A 22,089-nucleotide genomic window follows, 5' to 3' on the forward strand; every position below is an offset into this window, starting at 1 on the left:
ATTATAACTACATAAATAAGCCTATGAGATAATTGACTCTTCATTTTGAGGAATTGGTATCCAAGTGTCCTAACACAGGAGTAGTTAACCTTAAAATGAACCTTTAGAGAACAGTATTTAAGACCGTTTCAATGTAGTCTTCACTTTTGTTTTTTCTTAATATTAAATTTTTTTGTTCTGGTTGAAAATATTTAATTATCATAGCAACCAGGAAGTAAGCATGGGAGATCAGAGGGAGAGGGTCTAAAAAGAAAGATAAGCAATTAAAAATAAGAATGACAATTCATCTGGTTGTGGCAGCCAATAAACCCATCATCAACAACACCGAATTTTCAGTTGTAGGATGGAAATAGACAAAGAAGGGTTGCTTAAAAAAAAAAAATATATATATATATATATATATAGAATATGTAAAGAAGAAGCAGCACTCGTCAATTGCAAAAAAGTGTATTAAAAGATCAGAGCATCACTCAAGGCAACGTTTCGGACAACATATGTGCCCTTTGTCAAGCCCAAAAAGAGTTCTCTTTTTGGGCTTGACAAAGGGCACATATGTTGTCCGAAACGTTGCCTTGAGTGATGCTCTGATCTTTTAATACACTTTTTTGCAATTGACGAGTGCTGCTTCTTCTTTACATATTCTATTTGATGTGGGGATGTGACGGCGTCTCCTATTGGAGCGAGCACCGACCAACACAGCAAGTATACTTCTAAGAGTGCTGGGGCACCCATTGTATAATTTTCTATATATATATATATATATATATATATATATATATATATATATATATATATATATATATATATATATATATATATATATATATATATAAAAATGCAATAGTTGACAGCACTCCAAGGAAAATACACGATGCTTGAATAATCAAATAGTGGAGGTTTTATTGACTGACGAAGGCTCCTGTGTGGAGCCGAAACGTTGGATTTCAATAAAACCTCCATTATTTGATTATTCAAGCATCGTGTATTTTCCTTGGAGTGCAGTCAACTATTGCATTTTTGTATTTTTTGACCTACGGACTAGCACCCAGGTTTTTCTTACTATTATAGGAGTGTGTTCCATTCTGCTTGCTATATATATATATATATATATATATATATATATATATATATATATATATATATATATATATATATATATATATATATATATATATATATATATATATATATATATATATATATATATATATATATATATATATATATAATACCGCACTCAACAGGAATACTTGTGAATGGCTCCAAAAAACAGTGGTTGTCATGGCAACCTGTGTAAACAAGCAAGTGGAACTGTGTTAAGAGTAGGAAAAATCACCTGTGTAACATAGAACTCTTGTGCGTATATATATATATATATATAGAAACAGTTGCAAATAAAGTAACAAAATTGAATCTCAAAAACATTTGCTGTTTGCAACAATGTTTATAACATATGTGTTTTAGTGTTCAACAATGGTTCTTGCTGAACTATAACTCACAACGTGGTGTGCACAGAGTATTAGAGCACATGTAAAAGAGCTATTATGGAGAGTTCTTGCTGAACTGTAACTTACAATATGGTGCGCACAGAGTAGTAAAGCACAAGTAAAAGTATAAGCAGCCCTACTTTGGGTATTTTTTTTTTCAAGATGGACCAGCACTCCAAACATTTCCAAACAAATAATTTATTATAACATCACTCATGTATCCAACGTTTTGGCCCTCATTGGGGCCTTTATCAAGGCTCCTTGATAAAGGCCCCAATGAGTGCTGAAACGTTGGATTTGTTTGGAAATGTTTGGAGTGCTGGTCCATCTTGAAAAATATACACAATAATTGACCAAGAACCCATGAGTAGATTGAGAAGTGTGGGTACTTTCAGAAACACTATATATACATATATATAGGTAGCAGCAGCCCCTGAAATGTGCCTTTAAGGAGCCTATATAGGGATGGTCTTTGGAGTGCTTCATCTGTATGACTGTTCAGTATGACTTAAGTATGTGAAAGTTAGAGGGGTAATTTATGCATCCACTGTACAGAAGTATGAGAACACTAAGGACCACATCCCATAGTGCTCCTTCAAGTGAGACTTTAGCCCAGAGGAACAGCTACACAGTGGATAAAAAAAAACCAGGCACAGATGCACAGTGCAGTGTCAGGGGGCACAAGGCCCTGTCAAAGTGCTATTGCTCAAGCGACTGCAGATCTCCCCACCGTAGAGTAAGCCGTTTAGTAGAAGTCACGGTTCATATTATTTAAGTTCTCTGAGATAATGTGATCAGGCTGATAGATTCTTGTTCCAATAACTGAGTTAACAGGATACATAAATCACAGCTGACAGGCACAACCACACTATAAAACAGTTGTCATCAACAACATCAAATAATCAAATAATAATAGGTACACAGATAACAGTAGCAGGTAATAAAATGGACTTGCCTGAAATGAATTACAAAATGTAAACAAAGATCCCTTTTATTTTTTTAAATAAATTATATCTCCTTTGCAAGGAGCTCCCTCTATATCTGGGATCTGGGGTAGAAAGACCTCAGTGTCATATCTGAAAACATGTCCAACCACTAGCTTTGGTGCCAAAAACAGTTGATTAGTATGGATGGTGGTACTTGCAAATAAAGCACTACTCCCAGTCCAAATATAAAGAAACAATTAGCAATTATATTGGGTCTGACCTTCACCGACCTTTACAGCATCACTAACAATAGGCACATTTGCAGCCAGTTAGGTACTAATTACTAACCCATAACTGAGGAATCAGGAGGAATAATGAAAACAAATATTGCATAGGTTGCCATGGGTTAATGAAATAAAGCAAATTTGCCCAGTGTTGCCCACAGTGTTTTGTGTTACTGTATGTGCTGATCTCACTTTAGAAACACTTTCTATTTTACAAAAAAATATTTTATATATATCATTTGATATGATAAATACTAAATTCAGTATTTTTTCTTTCTATACAGATAAAAAACATATATATGAGATGAACCCATCGGGTGATTATGAAGAGGACCTATCTTATTCTCCTTCCATGCTCACTTCAACACATTCTGCATCCATGGTGTCCGAAGATAGCACCTCACCTACAGTTTCACTTTCTGCTAGTACAATTAAAACATTGTCTGCTTACATAGAATCAAGTGATATAATCTCTACCACACCAAGCACTGGAATGCAGTTCCATGGATCTACATTAGACAAGCCAAATGAAAGCTTTCAGCCGACCGATGTTTATGAAGTGACTAGCCTACCGACCACACCAATTTATGTGGAGGTTAGTGAGAAAAACACACTGACAACTTCTCAAATGATCCTACCAAATATTCCTGAAGAAAATCAATATAATATTACCACTGCAAATCTCCAAGGTGCCATGACAAGTCCACCAGTGACAGCGGTAGACATTTCTAACATTGATGATCCAGCTGTGACTGAATTGAGTTTCCTAACACCAGTTTCAACAGATGACATAAGTGAAATGACCCTCGCATCAAAAAGTCTAGTATATGACATTACAACCGTACTTGACAAAGCTACTATAAAAAGTACAGATGAAAATGAATATAATATTGAAGAAATATCAGGTGACGACAGCTTCTTCAGTTTGACCTCTCAATCATCTGCCTTGGAGCATTCAACAATTGGCTCTGATGCTACAGTCAACAAAGGCAATGAACTTGTGGTGTTCTTCAGCCTCCGTGTAACAAACATGCCCTTTTCTGATGATTTATTCAATAAAAGTTCCCCGGAATATAAGGCACTAGAACAACAATTTTTATACCTGGTGGGTAAATTTTAATTGCTAAATGTAGAATTTTCTCTTTTTTTTTTCTCTTGGCTTTTTGTAGACTATAATTTCCAGCAAGTTAATCTTACAGTCATTGTCGAAAGATGATCTAATGGAAGTTATTAAAAAATAAACTACAAAAGGTTTTGCAAAGTATTTGGAACAAATGAAATGAATTGTTAAATTTCTTTTCAAAGGAAAATACAGTCATCGCAACGTGCTTGAATTGTAACAATGCCTTGTGTTCCCAATGGTTAATATGTAATTACAGTGCAGAAGTGATACTTGACAGGCAAAGTATTTCTTTAATTTAATGGAAGCGTTGGTGACTTATCATTCAGCACAACAGTAATTTGTGTAGAGAATTATACTGCCCGAATAGTTGCTGTGACCTCTGCATACAATTGGAGAACATCACCAGCATTGACCTCCAGCAGTATAAAGATTGAGCAAGGCAATATGAAGCACCCTTTACATCTTAATTACACTGCCACTACAGCCGTGCCCAAATAAATGAATGCAGCCTTATTTCTCATTATAGCAGTGTTATAGACTGCTATGTTTATGTGTACAGGTTATGCAAGCAAATTGAGTCAAGGAGTGTAACAATGATGGGGGTAGACCTTGCAACTTTCTGGGCGAGGCTCTAGACCAGAGGGCCCCAACCTTTTTTACCCGTGAGCCAAGTTCACTTGTAAACTGAGTTGGAGAGCAACACAAGCTTGGGGATGCCAAATAAAGGCTGTGATTTGGTAGCCCCTGAAGGAGGCTCTGTTTGGAAGTACATCAGATTTTATGCAACCAAAACTTGTCTCCAAACCAAGAATTTAAAAATAAGCACCTGCTTTGTGGTCACTGGGAGCAACATCCAAGGGGTTGGTGAGCAACATCTTTCTAACAAGCTACTGGTTAGGGATAACAAAATAAACTGGTATATTTACCCTTGAAAGTAATTTTTAGGTATCTTACACCCTTGCTTCCATCCCAAGCACGATTCAATCAAAGTATAGTGTGGGTAAAGAATACCAATTAGGTGCAAAATCTGCTGCAAAGGTGCCTTTAATGATTAAAGGCACCTTTGCAGCAGATTTTGCGCCTACTGGGGATCACTGCTCTAGATTTTAGACTAGTACAGCAAATTTGATTTAGGTATGGGATCTGGAATCCAGAATGCTTGGGACCAGTGGCTTTCCAGAATTCAAATGACTTTTCTTTCTTGCAGCTGCTCCCTTATCTTCAATCGAATCTAACAGGCTTTAAGGAAATGGAAATCCTGAACTTCAGAAAGGGAAGCGTGATTGTGAACAGCAAGTTGAAGTTTGCTAAATCCGTGCCCTACAATGTCACAAAAGCTGTTCACTGTGTGCTGGAAGATTTTTGCAATGCGGCAGCGCAGCGCCTGAATTTAAAGATTGATAGTCACTCACTTGATATTGAACCTGGTAAGAATATAAATGATGGTAAGAATAACTGAAATAATGGGAACCCAATCTGTTTGGTAAAGATAATGACCAGGATTTAAATATTCATATTCTACATTGAAAATAAAGCATTTTAGATTTCTTTCACATTTCTGAAGGTGTAGAATCCAAGAATCGAGCAGCAGGGAAACACGTAAAAAAGATGGAGAAAGAGCACTTGTCATCCCAGTAGACTGCCCAAAATTTACAGAAATTTGTACAGTATCTAGTATATGAAACTGACTTTTAGCTTAAAAAATTAGATCCTTAAAGGGGTGATTCACCTTTAAGTTAACTTTTAGTTATAGAATTGCTTATTCTAAGCAACTTTTCAATTGGCATTAATTTTTTTCTATTTTATAGTTTTTTAATTATTTGGCTTCTTCTTCTCCTCACTCTTTCCAGCTTTCAAATGGGGGTCACTGACCCCATCTAAAAACAAATGCTTGGTAAGGCTATAAATGTATTGTTGTTCCTACTTACTCATCGTTCTATTCAAGTCCTTTTCTATTTATAGTCCAGTCTCTTATTCAAATCAAGGCATGGTTGCTAGGGTAATTTGCACCCTGGCAACCATATTGCTAAAACTGCAAACTGGAGAGCTGCTGAATAAAAAGCTAAATAACTCGAAAACCACAAATAATAAAAAAAGAAAACCAATTGAAAATTGTCTTTTACTTTTACTTTCTACATCATAAATTAGTTTAAAGGTAGACAACCCCTTTAAAGGTGAACCAGCCGTCCTCTGCCTTTACTATGTGCTTCCTCTAACAATCACTTTTTTCTACCTATTTCTACCTATCACTTGCCCTGAGCTGTATTCTGAGGAGAATCTACTGCCAATCAGAGCAATGAATGGGCAAGCCAATTGGTAATTGCTAAGTAGAGATGTCGCGAACTGTTCGCCGGCGAACTTGTTCGCGCGAACATCGGGTGTTCGCGCTCGCCGGAAGTTCGCGAACGTCGCGCGACGTTCGCCATTTTGGGTTCGCCATTGTTGGCGCTTTTTTTTGCCCTCTCACCCCAGACCAGCAGGTACATGGCAGCCAATCAGGAAGCTCTCCCCTGGACCACTCCCCTTCCCTATAAAAACCGAAGCCCTGCAGCGTTTTTTCACTCTGCCTGTGTGTGCTGAAGAGATAGTGTAGGGAGAGAGCTGCTGCCTGTTAGTGATTTCAGGGACAGTTGAAAGTTTGCTGGCTAGTAATCGTTTTGATACTGCTCTGTTATTGGAGGGACAGAAGTCTGCAGGGGTTTGAGGACATTTAAGCTTAGGTAGCTTTGCTGGCTAGTAATCTACCTTCTACTGCAGTGCTCTGTATGTAGCTGCAGTGGGCAGCTGTCCTGCTTCTGATCTCATCTGCTGACTGCTGCAATAACAGTAGTCCTTGTAAGGACTGCTTTTATTTATTTTTTTGTTGTTTTACTACTACTACTACTACTACTACTATAAGAGCCCAGTGCTATTAGTCTAGCAGTGTTGGGGAGTGGGACTGGTGTGTTAATCTGCTGCTCCTAGTAGTTCAGCAGCACCAACTTTAATTTTTTTTTTTTAATATTCATTTTTTTTTATTTTACTTTTTTTATTTTACTACCGCTGTAGTAGTGTATAAGTTGACCTTTTAGGCATTATTTGCCCTGTAGGCATTATTTGCACACTGTTTTCTTCAACCCGCCATCGAGCTGTGTGACCTTGTTCACATTCTGTCTAAATATCCATAATATTACCGTCTCCAGAAAAAACACCGGAGTCACTTTTTTCAAGCAGCCATAATATATTTTACGTAATCCGTATCCACCGCTGTAGTAGTGTATACGTTGGCCTTGTAGGCATTATTTGCACACTGTTTTCTTCAACCCGCCATCGAGCTGTGTGACCTTGTTCCCATTCTGTCTAAATATCCATAATATTACCGTCTCCAGAAAAAACACCGGAGTCACTTTTTTCAAGCAGCATTCATATATTTTACGTAATCCGTATCCACCGCTGTAGTAGTGTATACGTTGGCCTTGTAGGCATTATTTGCACACTGTTTTCTTCAACCCGCCATCGAGCTGTGTGACCTTGTTCCCATTCTGTCTAAATATCCATAATATTACCGTCTCCAGAAAAAACACCGGAGTCACTTTTTTCAAGCAGCATTCATATATTTTACGTAATCCGTATCCACCGCTGTAGTAGTGTATACGTTGGCCTTGTAGGCATTATTTGCACACTGTTTTCTTCAACCCGCCATCGAGCTGTGTGACCTTGTTCCCATTCTGTCTAAATATCCATAATATTACCGTCTCCAGAAAAAACACCGGAGTCACTTTTTTCAAGCAGCATTCATATATTTTACGTAATCCGTATCCACCGCTGTAGTAGTGTATACGTTGGCCTTGTAGGCATTATTTGCACAGTGTTTTCTTCAACCCGCCATCGAGCTGTGTGAGCTTGTTCACATTTTGTCTAAATATTGATAATATTATCGTCTCTAGAAAAACCACTTGAGTTACTTTTTTTCAAGCAGCATTCATATATTTTACGTAATCCGTATCCACCGCTGTAGTAGTGTATACGTTGACCTTGTAGGCATTATTTGCACACTGTTTTCTTCAACCCGCCATCGAGCTGTGTGACCTTGTTCACATTTTGTCTAAATATTGATAATATTATCGTCTCTAGAAAAACCACTTGAGTTACTTTTTTTCAAGCAGCATTCATATATTTTACGTAATCCGTATCCACCGCTGTAGTAGTGTATACGTTGACCTTGTAGGCATTATTTGCACACTGTTTTCTTCAACCCGCCATCGAGCTGTGTGACCTTGTTCCCATTCTGTCTAAATATCCATAATATTACCGTCTCCAGAAAAAACACCGGAGTCACTTTTTTCAAGCAGCATTCATATATTTTACGTAATCCGTATCCACCGCTGTAGTAGTGTATACGTTGGCCTTGTAGGCATTATTTGCACACTGTTTTCTTCAACCCGCCATCGAGCTGTGTGACCTTGTTCCCATTCTGTCTAAATATCCATAATATTACCGTCTCCAGAAAAAACACCGGAGTCACTTTTTTCAAGCAGCATTCATATATTTTACGTAATCTGTATCCACCGCTGTAGTAGTGTATACGTTGGCCTTGTAGGCATTATTTGCACAGTGTTTTCTTCAACCCGCCATCGAGCTGTGTGAGCTTGTTCACATTTTGTCTAAATATTGATAATATTATCGTCTCTAGAAAAACCACTTGAGTTACTTTTTTTCAAGCAGCATTCATATATTTTACGTAATCCGTATCCACCGCTGTAGTAGTGTATACGTTGACCTTGTAGGCATTATTTGCACACTGTTTTCTTCAACCCGCCATCGAGCTGTGTGAGCTTGTTCACATTTTGTCTAAATATTGATAATATTATCGTCTCTAGAAAAACCACTTGAGTTACTTTTTTTCAAGCAGCATTCATATATTTTACGTAATCCGTATCCACCGCTGTAGTAGTGTATACGTTGACCTTGTAGGCATTATTTGCACACTGTTTTCTTCAACCCGCCATCGAGCTGTGTGACCTTGTTCACATTTTGTCTAAATATTGATAATATTATCGTCTCTAGAAAAACCACTTGAGTTACTTTTTTTCAAGCAGCATTCATATATTTTACGTAATCCGTATCCACCGCTGTAGTAGTGTATACGTTGACTTTGTAGGCATTATTTGCACAGTGTTTTCTTCAACCCGCCATCTAGCTGTGTGTATTATCGTTTCCAGAAAAACCAACTGAGTTTTTGTTGTTGTTGTTGTTTTTTTAAAAATAATGCCAGGCAAAGGCAGGCCGCCACGCAGAGGCCGTGCTAGGGGCCGTGCTGCTATGCAATCCTGTGGCCCTAGCAAATTGCCCAGTTTTAAAAAGCCAATGACCCTGAACTCCCAAAATGCTGAAGAGGTAGTTGACTGGCTTACACAGCACACCCCATCCTCTACCGTTTCTAACTTTACCACAACATCCTCCTCATCCTCCACTGCTATGGCCACCCCACGTAACACTTCCTCCACCACCGGTGCCCCTTCTTCACTGGGGTCAGAGGAGTTATTTTCCAATGAGTTTCTTGAACTGAGTAATGCGCAACCATTATTGCCAGAAGAAGATGAAGGAGATGAGGACCTTACACCAGATTTAATTCTGGCAGAGAACACGATAGAGATGGACATAATGAGTGATGAGGAGGAGGTCCCCGCTGCTGCTTCCTTCTGTGATGTGTCAGAAGAAATTGATGCATCTGAGGAGAATGATGATGAGGAGATTGATGTTTTGTGGGTGCCTAGTAGAAGAGAGCAAGAGGAGGGTAGTTCAGATGGAGAGACGGAGAGTCAGAGAGGCAGTAGGAGAATAAGACTTAGAAGAAGCAGGGAGGACAGCCCGCAGGGATCAGCAGGGCAACAACATGTATCGGCACCTGTGTTCAGCCGGCCAACGCACCCGCCATTGCCGCCAATACCGCCAACTCCGCCAACTTCTACTGTTACCGCCAGATCGCACACTTCCAAAAAGTCAGCAGTGTGGGATTTTTTTAATGTGTGTGCCTCTGACAAAAGCATTGTAATTTGCAATGAGTGCAGTCAGAAACTGAGCCTTGGTAAGCCCAACAGCCACATAGGTACAACTTCTATGCGAAGGCACATGAGCGGCAAGCACAAAGCACTTTGGGAGCAACACCTCAAAGGCAACAGGCAAACTAAAAGCCACACTCCTTCTGGTCCAGCATCTTACTGCTCTACCTCTGCTCTCCTTGACCCGTCTGAACCACCCTCCACTCCGCCTTCCACCTTGACCACCTGTTCCCATTCCCAGTCATCTGCCACCAGCCAAGTTTCTGTGAAGGCCATGTTTGAGCGTAAGAAGCCAATGTCTGACTGTCACCCCCTTGCCCGGCGTCTGACAGCTGGCTTGTCTGCACTCTTAGCCCGCCAGCTTTTACCATACCAGCTGGTGGGACTCTGAGGCCTTCCGCAAATTTGTAGCAATTGGGACACCGCAGTGGAAGGTACCCAGCCGCAATTTTTTTTCTAAAAAGGGAATACCACACCTGTACCAACATGTGCAGAGCCAAGTTACCGCATCTCTGTCACTTAGTGTTGGGCCAAAGGTCCATATGACTACTGACGCATGGTCCTCCAAGCATGGTCAGGGCAGGTATGTCACCTACACTGCCCACTGGGTGAACTTGGTAATGGCTGGGAAGCAGGGAATGGGTAGCTCAACAACAACAGTGGAGTTGGTGTCACCACCACGGATTGCACGCGGTTCTGCCACCACCTCTACTCCTCCATCGCTCTCTACCTCGTCTTCTTCTTCTTCTTACTCTGCTGCTGGGTCCTCCTTCTCCTCCTCCACACCTGTGCACCCCCAGCTCCCCCTAGGCTATTCGACGTGCCAGGTACGCCGTTGTCACGCTGTCTTGGGGATGACGTGCCTGGAAAGCAAAAACCATACCGGATCTGTACTCCTGTCATCTCTGCAGTCACAGGCCGATCGGTGGCTGACCCCACACCAACTGCAGATCGGAAAAGTGGTGTGTGACAATGGAAGCAATCTGTTGGCAGCGTTGAGACTAGGCAATTTAACACATGTGCCCTGCATGGCACATGTGTTAAATTTAATAGTCCAACGTTTTGTCTCCAAGTACCCAGGATTCCAGGACGTTCTCACCCAGTCCAGAAAGGTGTCGGCCCATTTCAGACGTTCCTACACAGCCATGGCACGCCTTGCTGACATTCAGCAGCGCTACAACATGCCAGTCAGGCGTTTGATTTCTGACAGCCAGACTCGCTGGAATTCAACGCTCCTTATGTTGGAACGTCTGCTGCAACAACAAAGGGCCGTCAACGAGTACCTTTTTGAACTGGGTGGTAGGACTGGATCTGCACAGCTGGGGATTTTTTTCCCCCGTTACTGGGTGCTTATGCGCGATGCCTGCAGGCTCATGCGACCTTTTGAAGAGGTGACAAATATGGTCAGTCGCACCGAAGGCACCATCAGCGACCTAATACCCTTCGCTTTCTTCCTGGAGCGTGCCGTGCGACGAGTGACAGATGAGGCTGTAGACCAGCGTGACGAGGAGCTGGAAGCGCACGATTTCTGGTCGGAATCACCAGAACGAACCCAGGCACCTGCTGCAACGCAGGGAGAGGTGCCAGAAGTGGAGTCAGAGGAGGAAGGTGGCTTTGTGGAGGAGGAGGAGGAGGACCAACAGGAGCAGGCTTCCCAGGGGGCTAGTGGTGACCTTTTGGGGACCCCTGGTCTTGTACGTGGCTGGGGGGAGGAGACCGTGGATGATGCAGTCCTTGATAATGAGGAAGCGGAGATGGATAGCTCTGCATCCAACCTTGTGAGAATGGGGTCTTTCATGCTGTCATGCCTGTTGAAGGACCCCCGTATCAAGAGGCTTAAGGAGAAGGACCTGTACTGGGTCGCAACGCTACTAGACCCTCGGTACAAGCATAAAGTGTCAGAAATGTTACCAACATACCACAAGTCCGAAAAGATGCGGCATTTACAACCAGCCTGCAAAACATGTTGTACAATGCTTTTAAGGGTGATGTCACTTCAGGAACTCATCAACATTCCAGGGGCAGAGGTGCCAGTAATCCTGCCACGAGCACACCTGCAAGGACAAAGCCCTTTGGCCAGTCTGTAACGTCAGACATGCAAATGTTTTTCTGTCCAAGGCAGCGCCACAACCCTTCTGGATCCACCCTCAAAGAACGCCTCGACCGGCAGGTAGCGGACTACCTGGCATTAACTGCAGATATCGACACTCTGAGGAGCGATGAACCCCTGGACTACTGGGTGCGCAGGCTTGATCTGTGGCCAGAGCTGTCACAATTTGCCATGAACCTCTTGTCTTGCCCAGCCTCAAGTGTGCTCTCAGAAAGGACCTTCAGTGCAGCAGGAGGGATTGTAACTGAGAAGAGAACTCGCCTAGGTCACAAAAGTGTCGATTACCTGACCTTTATTAAAATGAATGAGGGGTGGATCTCGGAGGGTTACTGCACGCCGGAAGACTTGTTCTGACTTCTATGCAGCTGTCCTTCTCTTCAAGCCTCATGACTCCACACACAGCTGTCCTTTAGCGTCCTCCTCCTCCCTCCGCCACCGTTACAAACTAGGGTGCAAACCCTACTGGTTTAATTTTTTCTGGCCTCTGTGCTTCAGTGGCTGCAACCAAAAAAACTGGGCAAACAATGTCTACAAGGTCAACGTATGGCAAAAAATGACTATTTTCAGCATTTATATGGCATATTTTTTCTGGCAACTGTGCTTCAGTGGCTGCATCCAAAAAAATGCATATTTTCTGCATTTATATGGCATAATTTTTCTGGCCTCTGTGCTTCAGTGGCTGCAACCAAAAAAATGCATATTTTCTGCATTTATATGGCATAATTTTTCTGGCCTCTGTGCTTCAGTGGCTGCAACCAAAAAAATTTATATTTTCAGCATTTATATGGCATAATTTTTCTGGCAACTGTGCTTCAGTGGCTGCGACCAAAAAAATGACTATTTTCAGCATTTATATGGCATATTTTTTCTGGCCTCTGTGCTTCAGTGGCTGCGGCCAAAAAAACTGGGCAAACAATGCCTACAAGGTCAACGACGTTGACCTTGTAGGCATTGTTTGCCCAGTTTTTTTGGCCGCAGCCACTGAAGCACAGAGGCCAGAAAAAATATGCCATATAAATGCTGAAAATAGTCATTTTTTGCCATACGTTGACTCAACGTATATGGCAAAAAATGACTATTTTCAGCATTTATATGGCATATTTTTTCTGGCAACTGTGCTTCAGTGGCTGCGACCAAAAAAATGCATATTTTCTGCATTTATATGGCATAATTTTTCTGGCCTCTGTGCTTCAGTGGCTGCAACCAAAAAAATTTATATTTTCAGCATTTATATGGCATAATTTTTCTGTCAACTGTGCTTCAGTGGCTGCGACCAAAAAAATGCATGTTTTCTGCATTTATATGGCATAATTTTTCTGGCCTCTGTGCTTCAGTGGCTGCAACCAAAAAAGTTTATATTTTCAGCATTTATATGGCATAATTTTTCTGTCAACTGTGCTTCAGTGGCTGCGACCAAAAAAATGCATATTTTCTGCATTTATATGGCATAATTTTTCTGGCCTCTGTGCTTCAGTGGCTGCAACCAAAAAAATTTATATTTTCAGCATTTATATGGCATAATTTTTCTGGCAACTGTGCTTCAGTGGCTGCGTCCAAAAAAACTGGGCAAACAATGTCTACAAGGTCAACGTATGGCGAAAAATGACTATTTTCAGCATTTATATGGCATATTTTTTCTGGCAACTGTGCTTCAGTGGCTGCGTCCAAAAAAACTGGGCAAACAATGCCTACAAGGTCAACGTATGGCAGTTGTTTAAAGAGAACAGTAGATTACTAGCCAGCAAAGCTACCTAAGCTAAAATGTCCCTCAAATCCCTGCAGACTTCTGTCCCTCCAATACAGAGCAGTATCAAGCAGATTACTAGCCAGCAAACTTACTATCATCTGTCCCTGAAATCACTAACAGCTCTCCCCCTACACTATCTCTTCCAAGCACACACAGGCAGATTTTTCAGATACATTTTTGCCCTTGATCCCCCTCTGGCATGCCACTGTCCAGGTCGTTGCACCCTTTAAACAACTTTAAAATCATTTTTCTGGCCAGAAATGTCTTTTCTAGATGTTAAAGTTCGCCTTCCCATTGAAGTCTATGGGGTTCGCGAACCGTTCGCGAACCGCTCGCGTTTTTGCGCAAGTTCGCGAATATGTTCGCGAACTTTTTTTCCGACGTTCGCTACATCCCTATTGCTAAGTGCCTATTAGGACATGCGATAAGCAAAGGTATGGGCAATGTTACAGTTTCCCAGCACAAATAATAGATTTAGCCATATGCCCTAGAGGCAATGGTACATGGCTATAGCAAACAGCAGAAAAGGTAAGCTAATGGTCTGGTGAGAGGATTGCAGAGGAGGGGAAGCAAACAAGTAGAAGACAAAGGGAATAAGTGCAGTGTAATATGTTGTACAAATGGGAAAGTATAATGGGGTCAAAAGGCAAAGATGTAGCAGGGTCAAAATGAAAAGGGATAATAAAAGAATGAAGTATGGAAAGAGAAAAGAAGCAAGCAAATGAAGACAGAGTGCAGTGATGGAATGGCAATAGGTGATGCAAAAACAAAGAAAATATAAAAGGAAACATCTGTAAGGAGAGAAAAAGAGAATTGCGGGTTGATGGGAAAAAGAAGGGGATAGAAGCTAAAAATCTCTCATCTCATGATGAGGTTAATTCAATGCCAAGCCTCCGCTCTTTTGGTTTTAGAAATAATTATAAAAGCATTCAGTAATTATTGCGGCGCCTGATAGCTGCACTAAGATTTGGGTTAATACTTCTAAACAGCACTTCATTCTCCGGATCTCTTTTACTCTAAGGCACTAGAGGTTTGTGGTTCTTTAGACATCTCTTCAACAAGATTAGTTAAAAATTGAGACCGCAGTCCCCAGCGTCCTGTCTTTCTCCCTGTGTGGTGTCCCAGGGCCTAGAAAAGTAGATTTTGGGACAACTCCACCTCTATTCTATTTTCAATCTTTCTTTTCATGAATTGCTAGCCATTTGATCATTTCTTTTTTAAAAAACAAAACTTTGAAACCTTTTTAAATCCATTTGATACTGATTGATACTGGCACTTTAATTAAAATGTAATTAAAATTTAAATTAATTGATAGTTAAAAATGAATTCATGAATTAATTGGTATTGTATGTAAGCACTGGCACATGAATTAATGAATTAATAACTAGAGTTGATGGTTGAAATAAGTTCATATATGGTTTAAATGAATTCATAAATTAATTGATATTGAATGATTAATTGGTTCATGTGCTAGCATTAATTGATCACTTATCATTGCACGGTATATGGAGCAATGAGCACTTTCACTCATCCATGCACTTTAATGATAATTTAATGTATTACATTGGTATAATAAAATACTCAGATAGTGTGGGGTTACTACTTTCGTTGGACGAATTGTTGGTTATTATTATTTTATTATTATTAACATGTATTTATATAGCGCCAACATATTGCGTAGCACTGTAAAGTAAATGTGATTATACAACTAAATCACATGAATTCTATACATAGAACATATGAAGTTACATACATCACAATCAATACAGGTACAAAAAGGTGAGGAAGGCCCTATGCAAAAGGGCTTACACTCTAAAGGGAAGGGAGTAATACACAAGGTGTGGGAGTGGGCAAGATCGAATTAAGTGGGTGAGAAATGTGGTACTGTATGTGGTGTTGTGTTTGGTAGTTAAGCAGCGTGAGGGTAGGCTTCTCGAAAGAAGTGCGTTTTAAGAGATTTCTTGAAAGCAGAAAGGGTGGGAGAAAGTCGGACAGACCGTGGGAGAGCGTTCCAGAGGAGGGGTGCAGCCCTTGCAAAGTCTTGAATGCAAGAATGTGAGGAGGCAATGAGAGAAGAGTTGAGTAGCAGGTCAGTAGAGGAGCGTAGTAAGCGGTTGGGTGAGTATAGAGAGATGAGTTCAGAGATGTAGGGTGGGGCAGAGTTATGAAGTGCTTTGAAAGTCTAGATTAGTAATTATACCTCTATACAATCTGATTAAATAATACAAGAACAATTCTTAGTTTTTAGGCAAATTTAAATCATGAATGAGAATTAGTAACCATCGTCTAGGCTCTAGGACATAATTTAAGTTACTAGTAACTGCTCCCAGTTGTAGCCGTGTCTGTATAAATTTTGGAGACACAAATGTGCTACATAAAATTATTAATTATTAATTAATGTATTGTAAGGGGCAGGCAGTACAAGAGCACACACTCTAAAATGAATAATAACCCCTGCTCCTGTGAAAAAGAAGGTAATTTGGCCACAAACATGTAGCACAAGAAAATTATCCACATGTAAAAAACCAACTCGGACAGTTGCATACAGCCCTAAAATACTTTGATACTGAAACGCTACCAGTGTAGTAGCAATACTAGTGTTGCTCCTGGAGAAACTTACAGAGATGCATCAATGGGAAAAGAGAATAAAGCAATTTGTTGCTGTAGTTGTTGCACAACATGAGCATCATACGTGGCTCCTTTTTTTCCCATTGATGTACCTCATAAAAAGAGACTTGGCATATATCTGTATAAATAACGACTAGAGATTAAATGGAATCGTTTACTGAGTGTTGAAAAAAAAAAATGTTGGTTCAGTATATAATATTTGCTGGCTAATCATGTTTTTTGAAAACAACTTTGAGCATCATAACAAAAAATAGATCATTGGAATGGTTAGTGTCTCTGTACCTTGTTTCTCCAGGCAAATTGGAGCTTAATAGCTTTCCTTTATTGCACTCACTCACACCAGTATTATCGTTTTACATATTCAATTTCAATTGTATTCAATAATCACCCATAAATTAGTTGTTCGGCGCTCTGTGTGCTGTGTTGCTGCTCGATCATTCTAGAGAGCAATAGAAATGAATAAGTGAGCCATTTGCACAAGTTCAGCGAAAAAACAATAACGGTTTAATTAAAAGGCTGAAGTAGCTCAAATGCTGAAATGATGCACAGTATATCATTTATTAATGTAACATGAATAAATATACTGTGTCAGGAAATCATCTCTGCAAATATTGATGTGGGTACAATGGAGAACTAAGCAGTGGGGGTTGCCCATTCACTCTACAGCAAGGTCCTCTATTGATTTTAAGTACAGTTTTTATATTCATGTTCAAGGTGTCTTTTTTCATATTTTAACTTTTTTTCAAGGGAACAGTATAACAAGAAATTGTTTTTAAATTACCTTCGTATACTAAATTAAATATATATATATATATATATATATATATATATATATATATATATATATATATATATATATATATATATATATATATATATATATATATATATAGTGTGTGTGTGTCTTTCATTTGTGAAATAAACAAATCCGCTGCAGATCCAATCATTTTCATTTGAGCTTTACATATTATATATTCATGACCTCAAAAGCTCCACAATATGAAAGCATATGATTTAAATAAAAGTGCACTACACTATAAATAGCCAAACTTATGAGGACACTGATAACATTTCATTCCACAACCAAGGGTATTGATATTGAGTTGCCCTCTATTTTTGCTACTAAAATAACCTTTAATCTCTACTCTTCTGGAAAGGCTCTCCACTAGATGTTCTATCTATTAATATGTAAGAGGTTGGGCACTGATGATGGGTGATCAGACTCTGTCCATCTCATCAATCCAATTCTGTTTGACCCTTACTTTGTGCATGGGGTAATTATCATGCTGAAACTGGAAAGAGACATCACCAAACTGATACATTGTTTAAGGACCAAACATAGGATATTTAAATTGCTGAATTAAATAAAATAGTGAATAGAGACCTGTCGTGACCGAAACTGGTAAACGACATATGTATAAATTATAAGATAAAAATTCACTTTATTACATTAAAAGCTATATTGACCCCCTAACTGAATGCTAATTGTAGGCTTATTGCTTGGGGTCAATACAGCTTTTAATGGATTTTTAATAAAGTGAATGTTTAACTATAATTTGTGCAGGAGTTATGATAGATATCCCCAAACTGATGGAAAGTTGGAGGGATTGGATGGTCAAGAATGACAATGGCTTAAACAGCCAATTCTAATAATTAAAAGTTGTGCCTGGATACTTTTAGCCATATAGTGCCTTAAACATATGAAGGATTAAAGAACAAATTAAAAGACTTTAAATAGATATGAAATCATAATAAATAAAAGCAACAACATTAACTTCATTGTCCTGAACACTGTAAACTTGAATGACCTTGTTCCTGTTTTGATTCCAGCTGACCATGCAGATCCATGCAAATTTATGGCATGTGATGAATTTTCAGAATGTTCAATAAACCCCAGAACAAAAGAGGCAGCCTGCCTGTGTAAAGCTGGTTACAAAAGCCTCGATGGGCTACCATGCCAAAGTGTCTGTGAACTGGAACCAAACTATTGTGCTGATGGACAAACTTGTGAAATTGTAAAGGGGCAAGGTGCAGTTTGCAGGTAATATACTGTTACCCTTATGTATATAAAATAGTCTGTATAATTGCATTTTTAATTATTGTTTGTTATGTAGATATGGATTGTCTGTTACATTCCTCTTCAATATAGCGTCAATATTTCCAACTTTGAAGACAAAGAATTATCTGTCCCTGGGTTCATTATTTTTTGCTTTAATTAACTCATTTACTCATTTTTGGTGACGAGTAAATGAAATGGAATTAAAGTTTATGAATAGAACAGGAAACAGCTGAATTAAATGGTATATAGATGAAGCTGGTCTTATAGTAAGTAAGTAAGTAAGTAAGTAGTACATGTGGTCTTTTGATGTCTTGTAAATGAATGTCAGAAATCTTACCTTTACATAGAGAGACTGAAGGATTCTTGCACACAGCACACTCAAAGCTCATTCTCTAACCAGACATTTTGCATCTCCTAAAGTGTGCATAATTCAGGAGCAGTGCCGTGCTTACAACCTGCCCTATGGCGGGTGATAAGAACAGGACTTCATTGCACCCATTGGTGCTGCACTTTGCACCCAGCAGTGGTTTTCCACTTCAATGCTAAATTCAAAGAGCAGTCAGACCCTGTCCCCAAGCACTAAATTAGCACTAAGAAGCACACTTTTGCACTATGCCCCTTGGTGCTCTTACATTGCCAGGGTTTGCTTTGACCCTTTATATCCTTAGAAAATCACATGGTGTACTAGGTGAGTACTTGTAACATTGTGTTTTTTTTAAAAAAAAAAATTTACAAATTTATAGTGCACATATATCAATAATTGTTATAGACTGAGTGATGTTGATTGATTTGGGATTACTCTTTCCAAGTAGCAAATCTGACCATATTATATTGCATCCGAATAAATTGCTCAGAATGAACGTTATTTTGAACAATCGTCTAGAAAAGCTTTAATTCAGCATTAATTGCACAGTAAAAAACATTGCCATTAGCTTTGCATAGGATTTGACATCTTTGACCAGTTTGGGGGTCAGAGATACTATTACTATCGGTTTGGTTGAAATTAATCAAATTAGCTTCAAATCTATTTTTCATTGGATTACTCAGAATGCAGCAGAAAACCTGAAGCATTGCCATTCCAATCTCTAATAAATCTGGTCCAGTAGTGATAGTTATACATCTGGCATTTAGTCTTTTTTTCCCCCACCTTATAAGACGTTTAGCCAATTGAGCTTAATTGTACAAGCTTTTTGGTCGCTCTGAAAGAATGTGCAATATATATGCTGAAAAGATATCCTAGCATAAAGAATGACAACAAATATTAAATAGCCTGTTTTAACATACTGACACCAAAGGAAGGATTAAAGAGATTGGTTACAAATGCAGAATATTATGTGCTGACATTAAACCAGACAACACTGAAATATTTTGCAGGAAAGCAAAGAGCAACTAAGTCATCATAACTGTCTGAATTTCTATTATTTATTTGCACTGCTGAATCTCCTCTGACCTTTCTCTACTGCTAGTTTGTCATTTTCAAACACTCACTAATCTTCCTAATAAAAAATACAACACACAGCATATATCTTTTAAGAAATAACTGAAATGATAGTCAGTGATAAAAAAAAAGTGGCTGTCTCCATCAATGATTTATAAAATTATCCCTCAATTCCCTATCCAGAGAGATGAATGCGAGTCATGTTTGCTGTGGGCTATCACATACAGTATCTCTGATTTTCCCCTGTAAACCGGGATTAAATAAGATATTTTATAAACACATAAACCAAAAATTATAATGAAATTGGGATGTAGGATTTTTTTCCCACCAATATGGATTCAAGCAGCTTAGTCAGATCAAGTACAAGGTACTGTTTTATTATTACAGAGAAAAAAGAAATCATTGAAAAAATGTGAATTATTTGCTTAAAGGAGAAGGCAAGCTACAATACAAAAGGGGTACCAAATGTTAGGACACCCCCAAGGATTGTAATGCTTTGGCAATAGGCAAAGTACAAGGAAGGATTATTTTAAGAAAGAAAAGAAGAATGATTGGACACTGTCGAATGAAGAATATTACAGTCAGAGACTTCAAACGTGAATTTTTATTCTTATTTATGTCGTTTTTTTCCCCCCGATTTACAATGTGTAAAAACTTTTTTTTTATAACAGTATCTATTATTCACTAAGCATTAGACTGACAACTTCAATACAGATACCAAAAAGTAGTGTTTTTAGCATAAATGCATTTATTCACAGACAGTTAAGCACTTTGAGAAAACTTGCCTATAAATCTTTAAAAAGCCCAGTTTGAAAAGCATTGTTTTGTATGTATAAGAAAATCTTACGCTGGGCCATAAAAAAAGCCATAACCAGGCACAACCCACATTCTTGCCAGAATCAATATAGCAATCAACACTTTGGAGCGCAAATACTTTAAGAAGAATAAAATAAATGTTAATTGCCTATACATGACAGGTAGAAGACTGATGCCATAACATTTCAATTGAGTTTGGTGCCAAATGGTCACAGTAAGATTGCTTGATAATAATCTGTTATATTGGCAGTAAGGACTACAATTTTATATTGTGGAAAATCAGGTCTGATTGCTAAATTAAAGTATTACTGTATTTGAAGAGACATGAAAGGTCATTTACAAAGTACAGGGCAGCACAGAGACCTGCATGTGCCAATCTAATACATTGTATTAATGAGGAACAGGCTGGAAGGAACATAAGCGGCATTGCGTCAGACTTCCAATCCAGCACTAGGTGTTGAGCACAGCTAGACCCCATATGCAATTTCAACAAGCACTAAGGAGAATGCTTAGTATTCTAGCATTTGCACCAGGGGTCATAGTATTATATTGTCTAGTCATGGATACTAAAAACAGTATCAGTGTTACAAACTGTAGATTCTCTTGCCTGTTGGCTAAAAACCCTCCCTTAAATAAATGCTGCTTTTCTAAACCATTGCAGACCCCACTCATTATGATAAATATTCATAGATATCTATGTGATGCTCTGCATGATAGCCATTGCCCATTTATTTTGTCAGAGCAAACATGCTGTCACGTTCGGCACCCTATATCCAGAACCCAAGCTAAGCTCCCTGGTCTCAGCTCCCACTTCTGCCTCTAACCGCCGCCTTTCACCTCGGGAGGAGCCCTCGGCTAATCGGATGTTGCCAGATCTTATTTGAGAGAGGAGTAAAGCTAATGGTTCTGGACGGCACGATCGTCTCACCAGGATATTGGAAGTAAGAACACCACTAGGAACAGGCAGGCCGGGCCAGCAGAAAGCAGGTTAGAATAGTCAGCCAGGCCAGAATCAGGATTAGAGAGCGTAGAATAGTCAGTACAAAATACTCAATAGACAGGCAAATGGTCAGGATTGGAGAGTTCGGAGTTAACAGGCAGGCAGGCCCGGACTGGCAATCTGTGAGTTCTGGCAAATGCCAGAGGGGCTGCTATAAGGTCCCATAGAAAGTCAGTATTTAGTGGGCTGGTGGAGGCTGTTTGGGCCTCTATGTGGGCTGATTGGGCCTCTGTGTACCTGAAATGCCAGGGCCTATTTTAATTCTCAGTCCGGACCTGCAGGCAGGCAAGGGTCAGGACTGAAGAGGTCAGAGGAATCAAACAGGCAGGCAAGGGTCAAAACACAGAAGATTAAACAGGAGTCACTTAGAATAAATCCAGGAACTTTAACAAATAGAACCTAACAACGGGCAGTGATTTCCATGAAAAGG

General features: G+C 39.4%; 1 protein-coding gene across 4 annotated transcripts in view; it reads left to right on the forward strand.

Moving 5' to 3' along the window:
* The window catches only part of LOC108704147 (interphotoreceptor matrix proteoglycan 1), a 110,125-nt gene that overhangs the window by 79,580 nt on the left and 8,456 nt on the right, over positions 1–22,089 (forward strand). For all 4 annotated transcript variants that reach the window (XR_005961310.1, XM_041563105.1, XM_041563106.1 and 1 more), the window contains exons 13-15: positions 2,982–3,802; positions 5,028–5,247; positions 18,177–18,387. Coding sequence is in view for 3 of the 4 variants with exons in the window: in XM_041563105.1 (XP_041419039.1) it covers positions 2,982–3,802; positions 5,028–5,247; positions 18,177–18,387 (1,252 nt within the window). In the remaining variant the exon portion in view is untranslated. The remainder of the gene's footprint in view (positions 1–2,981; positions 3,803–5,027; positions 5,248–18,176; positions 18,388–22,089) is intronic.

Source organism: Xenopus laevis, chromosome 5L (genome assembly GCF_017654675.1).
Source record: "Xenopus laevis strain J_2021 chromosome 5L, Xenopus_laevis_v10.1, whole genome shotgun sequence".
Taxonomy (NCBI): domain Eukaryota; kingdom Metazoa; phylum Chordata; class Amphibia; order Anura; family Pipidae; genus Xenopus; species Xenopus laevis.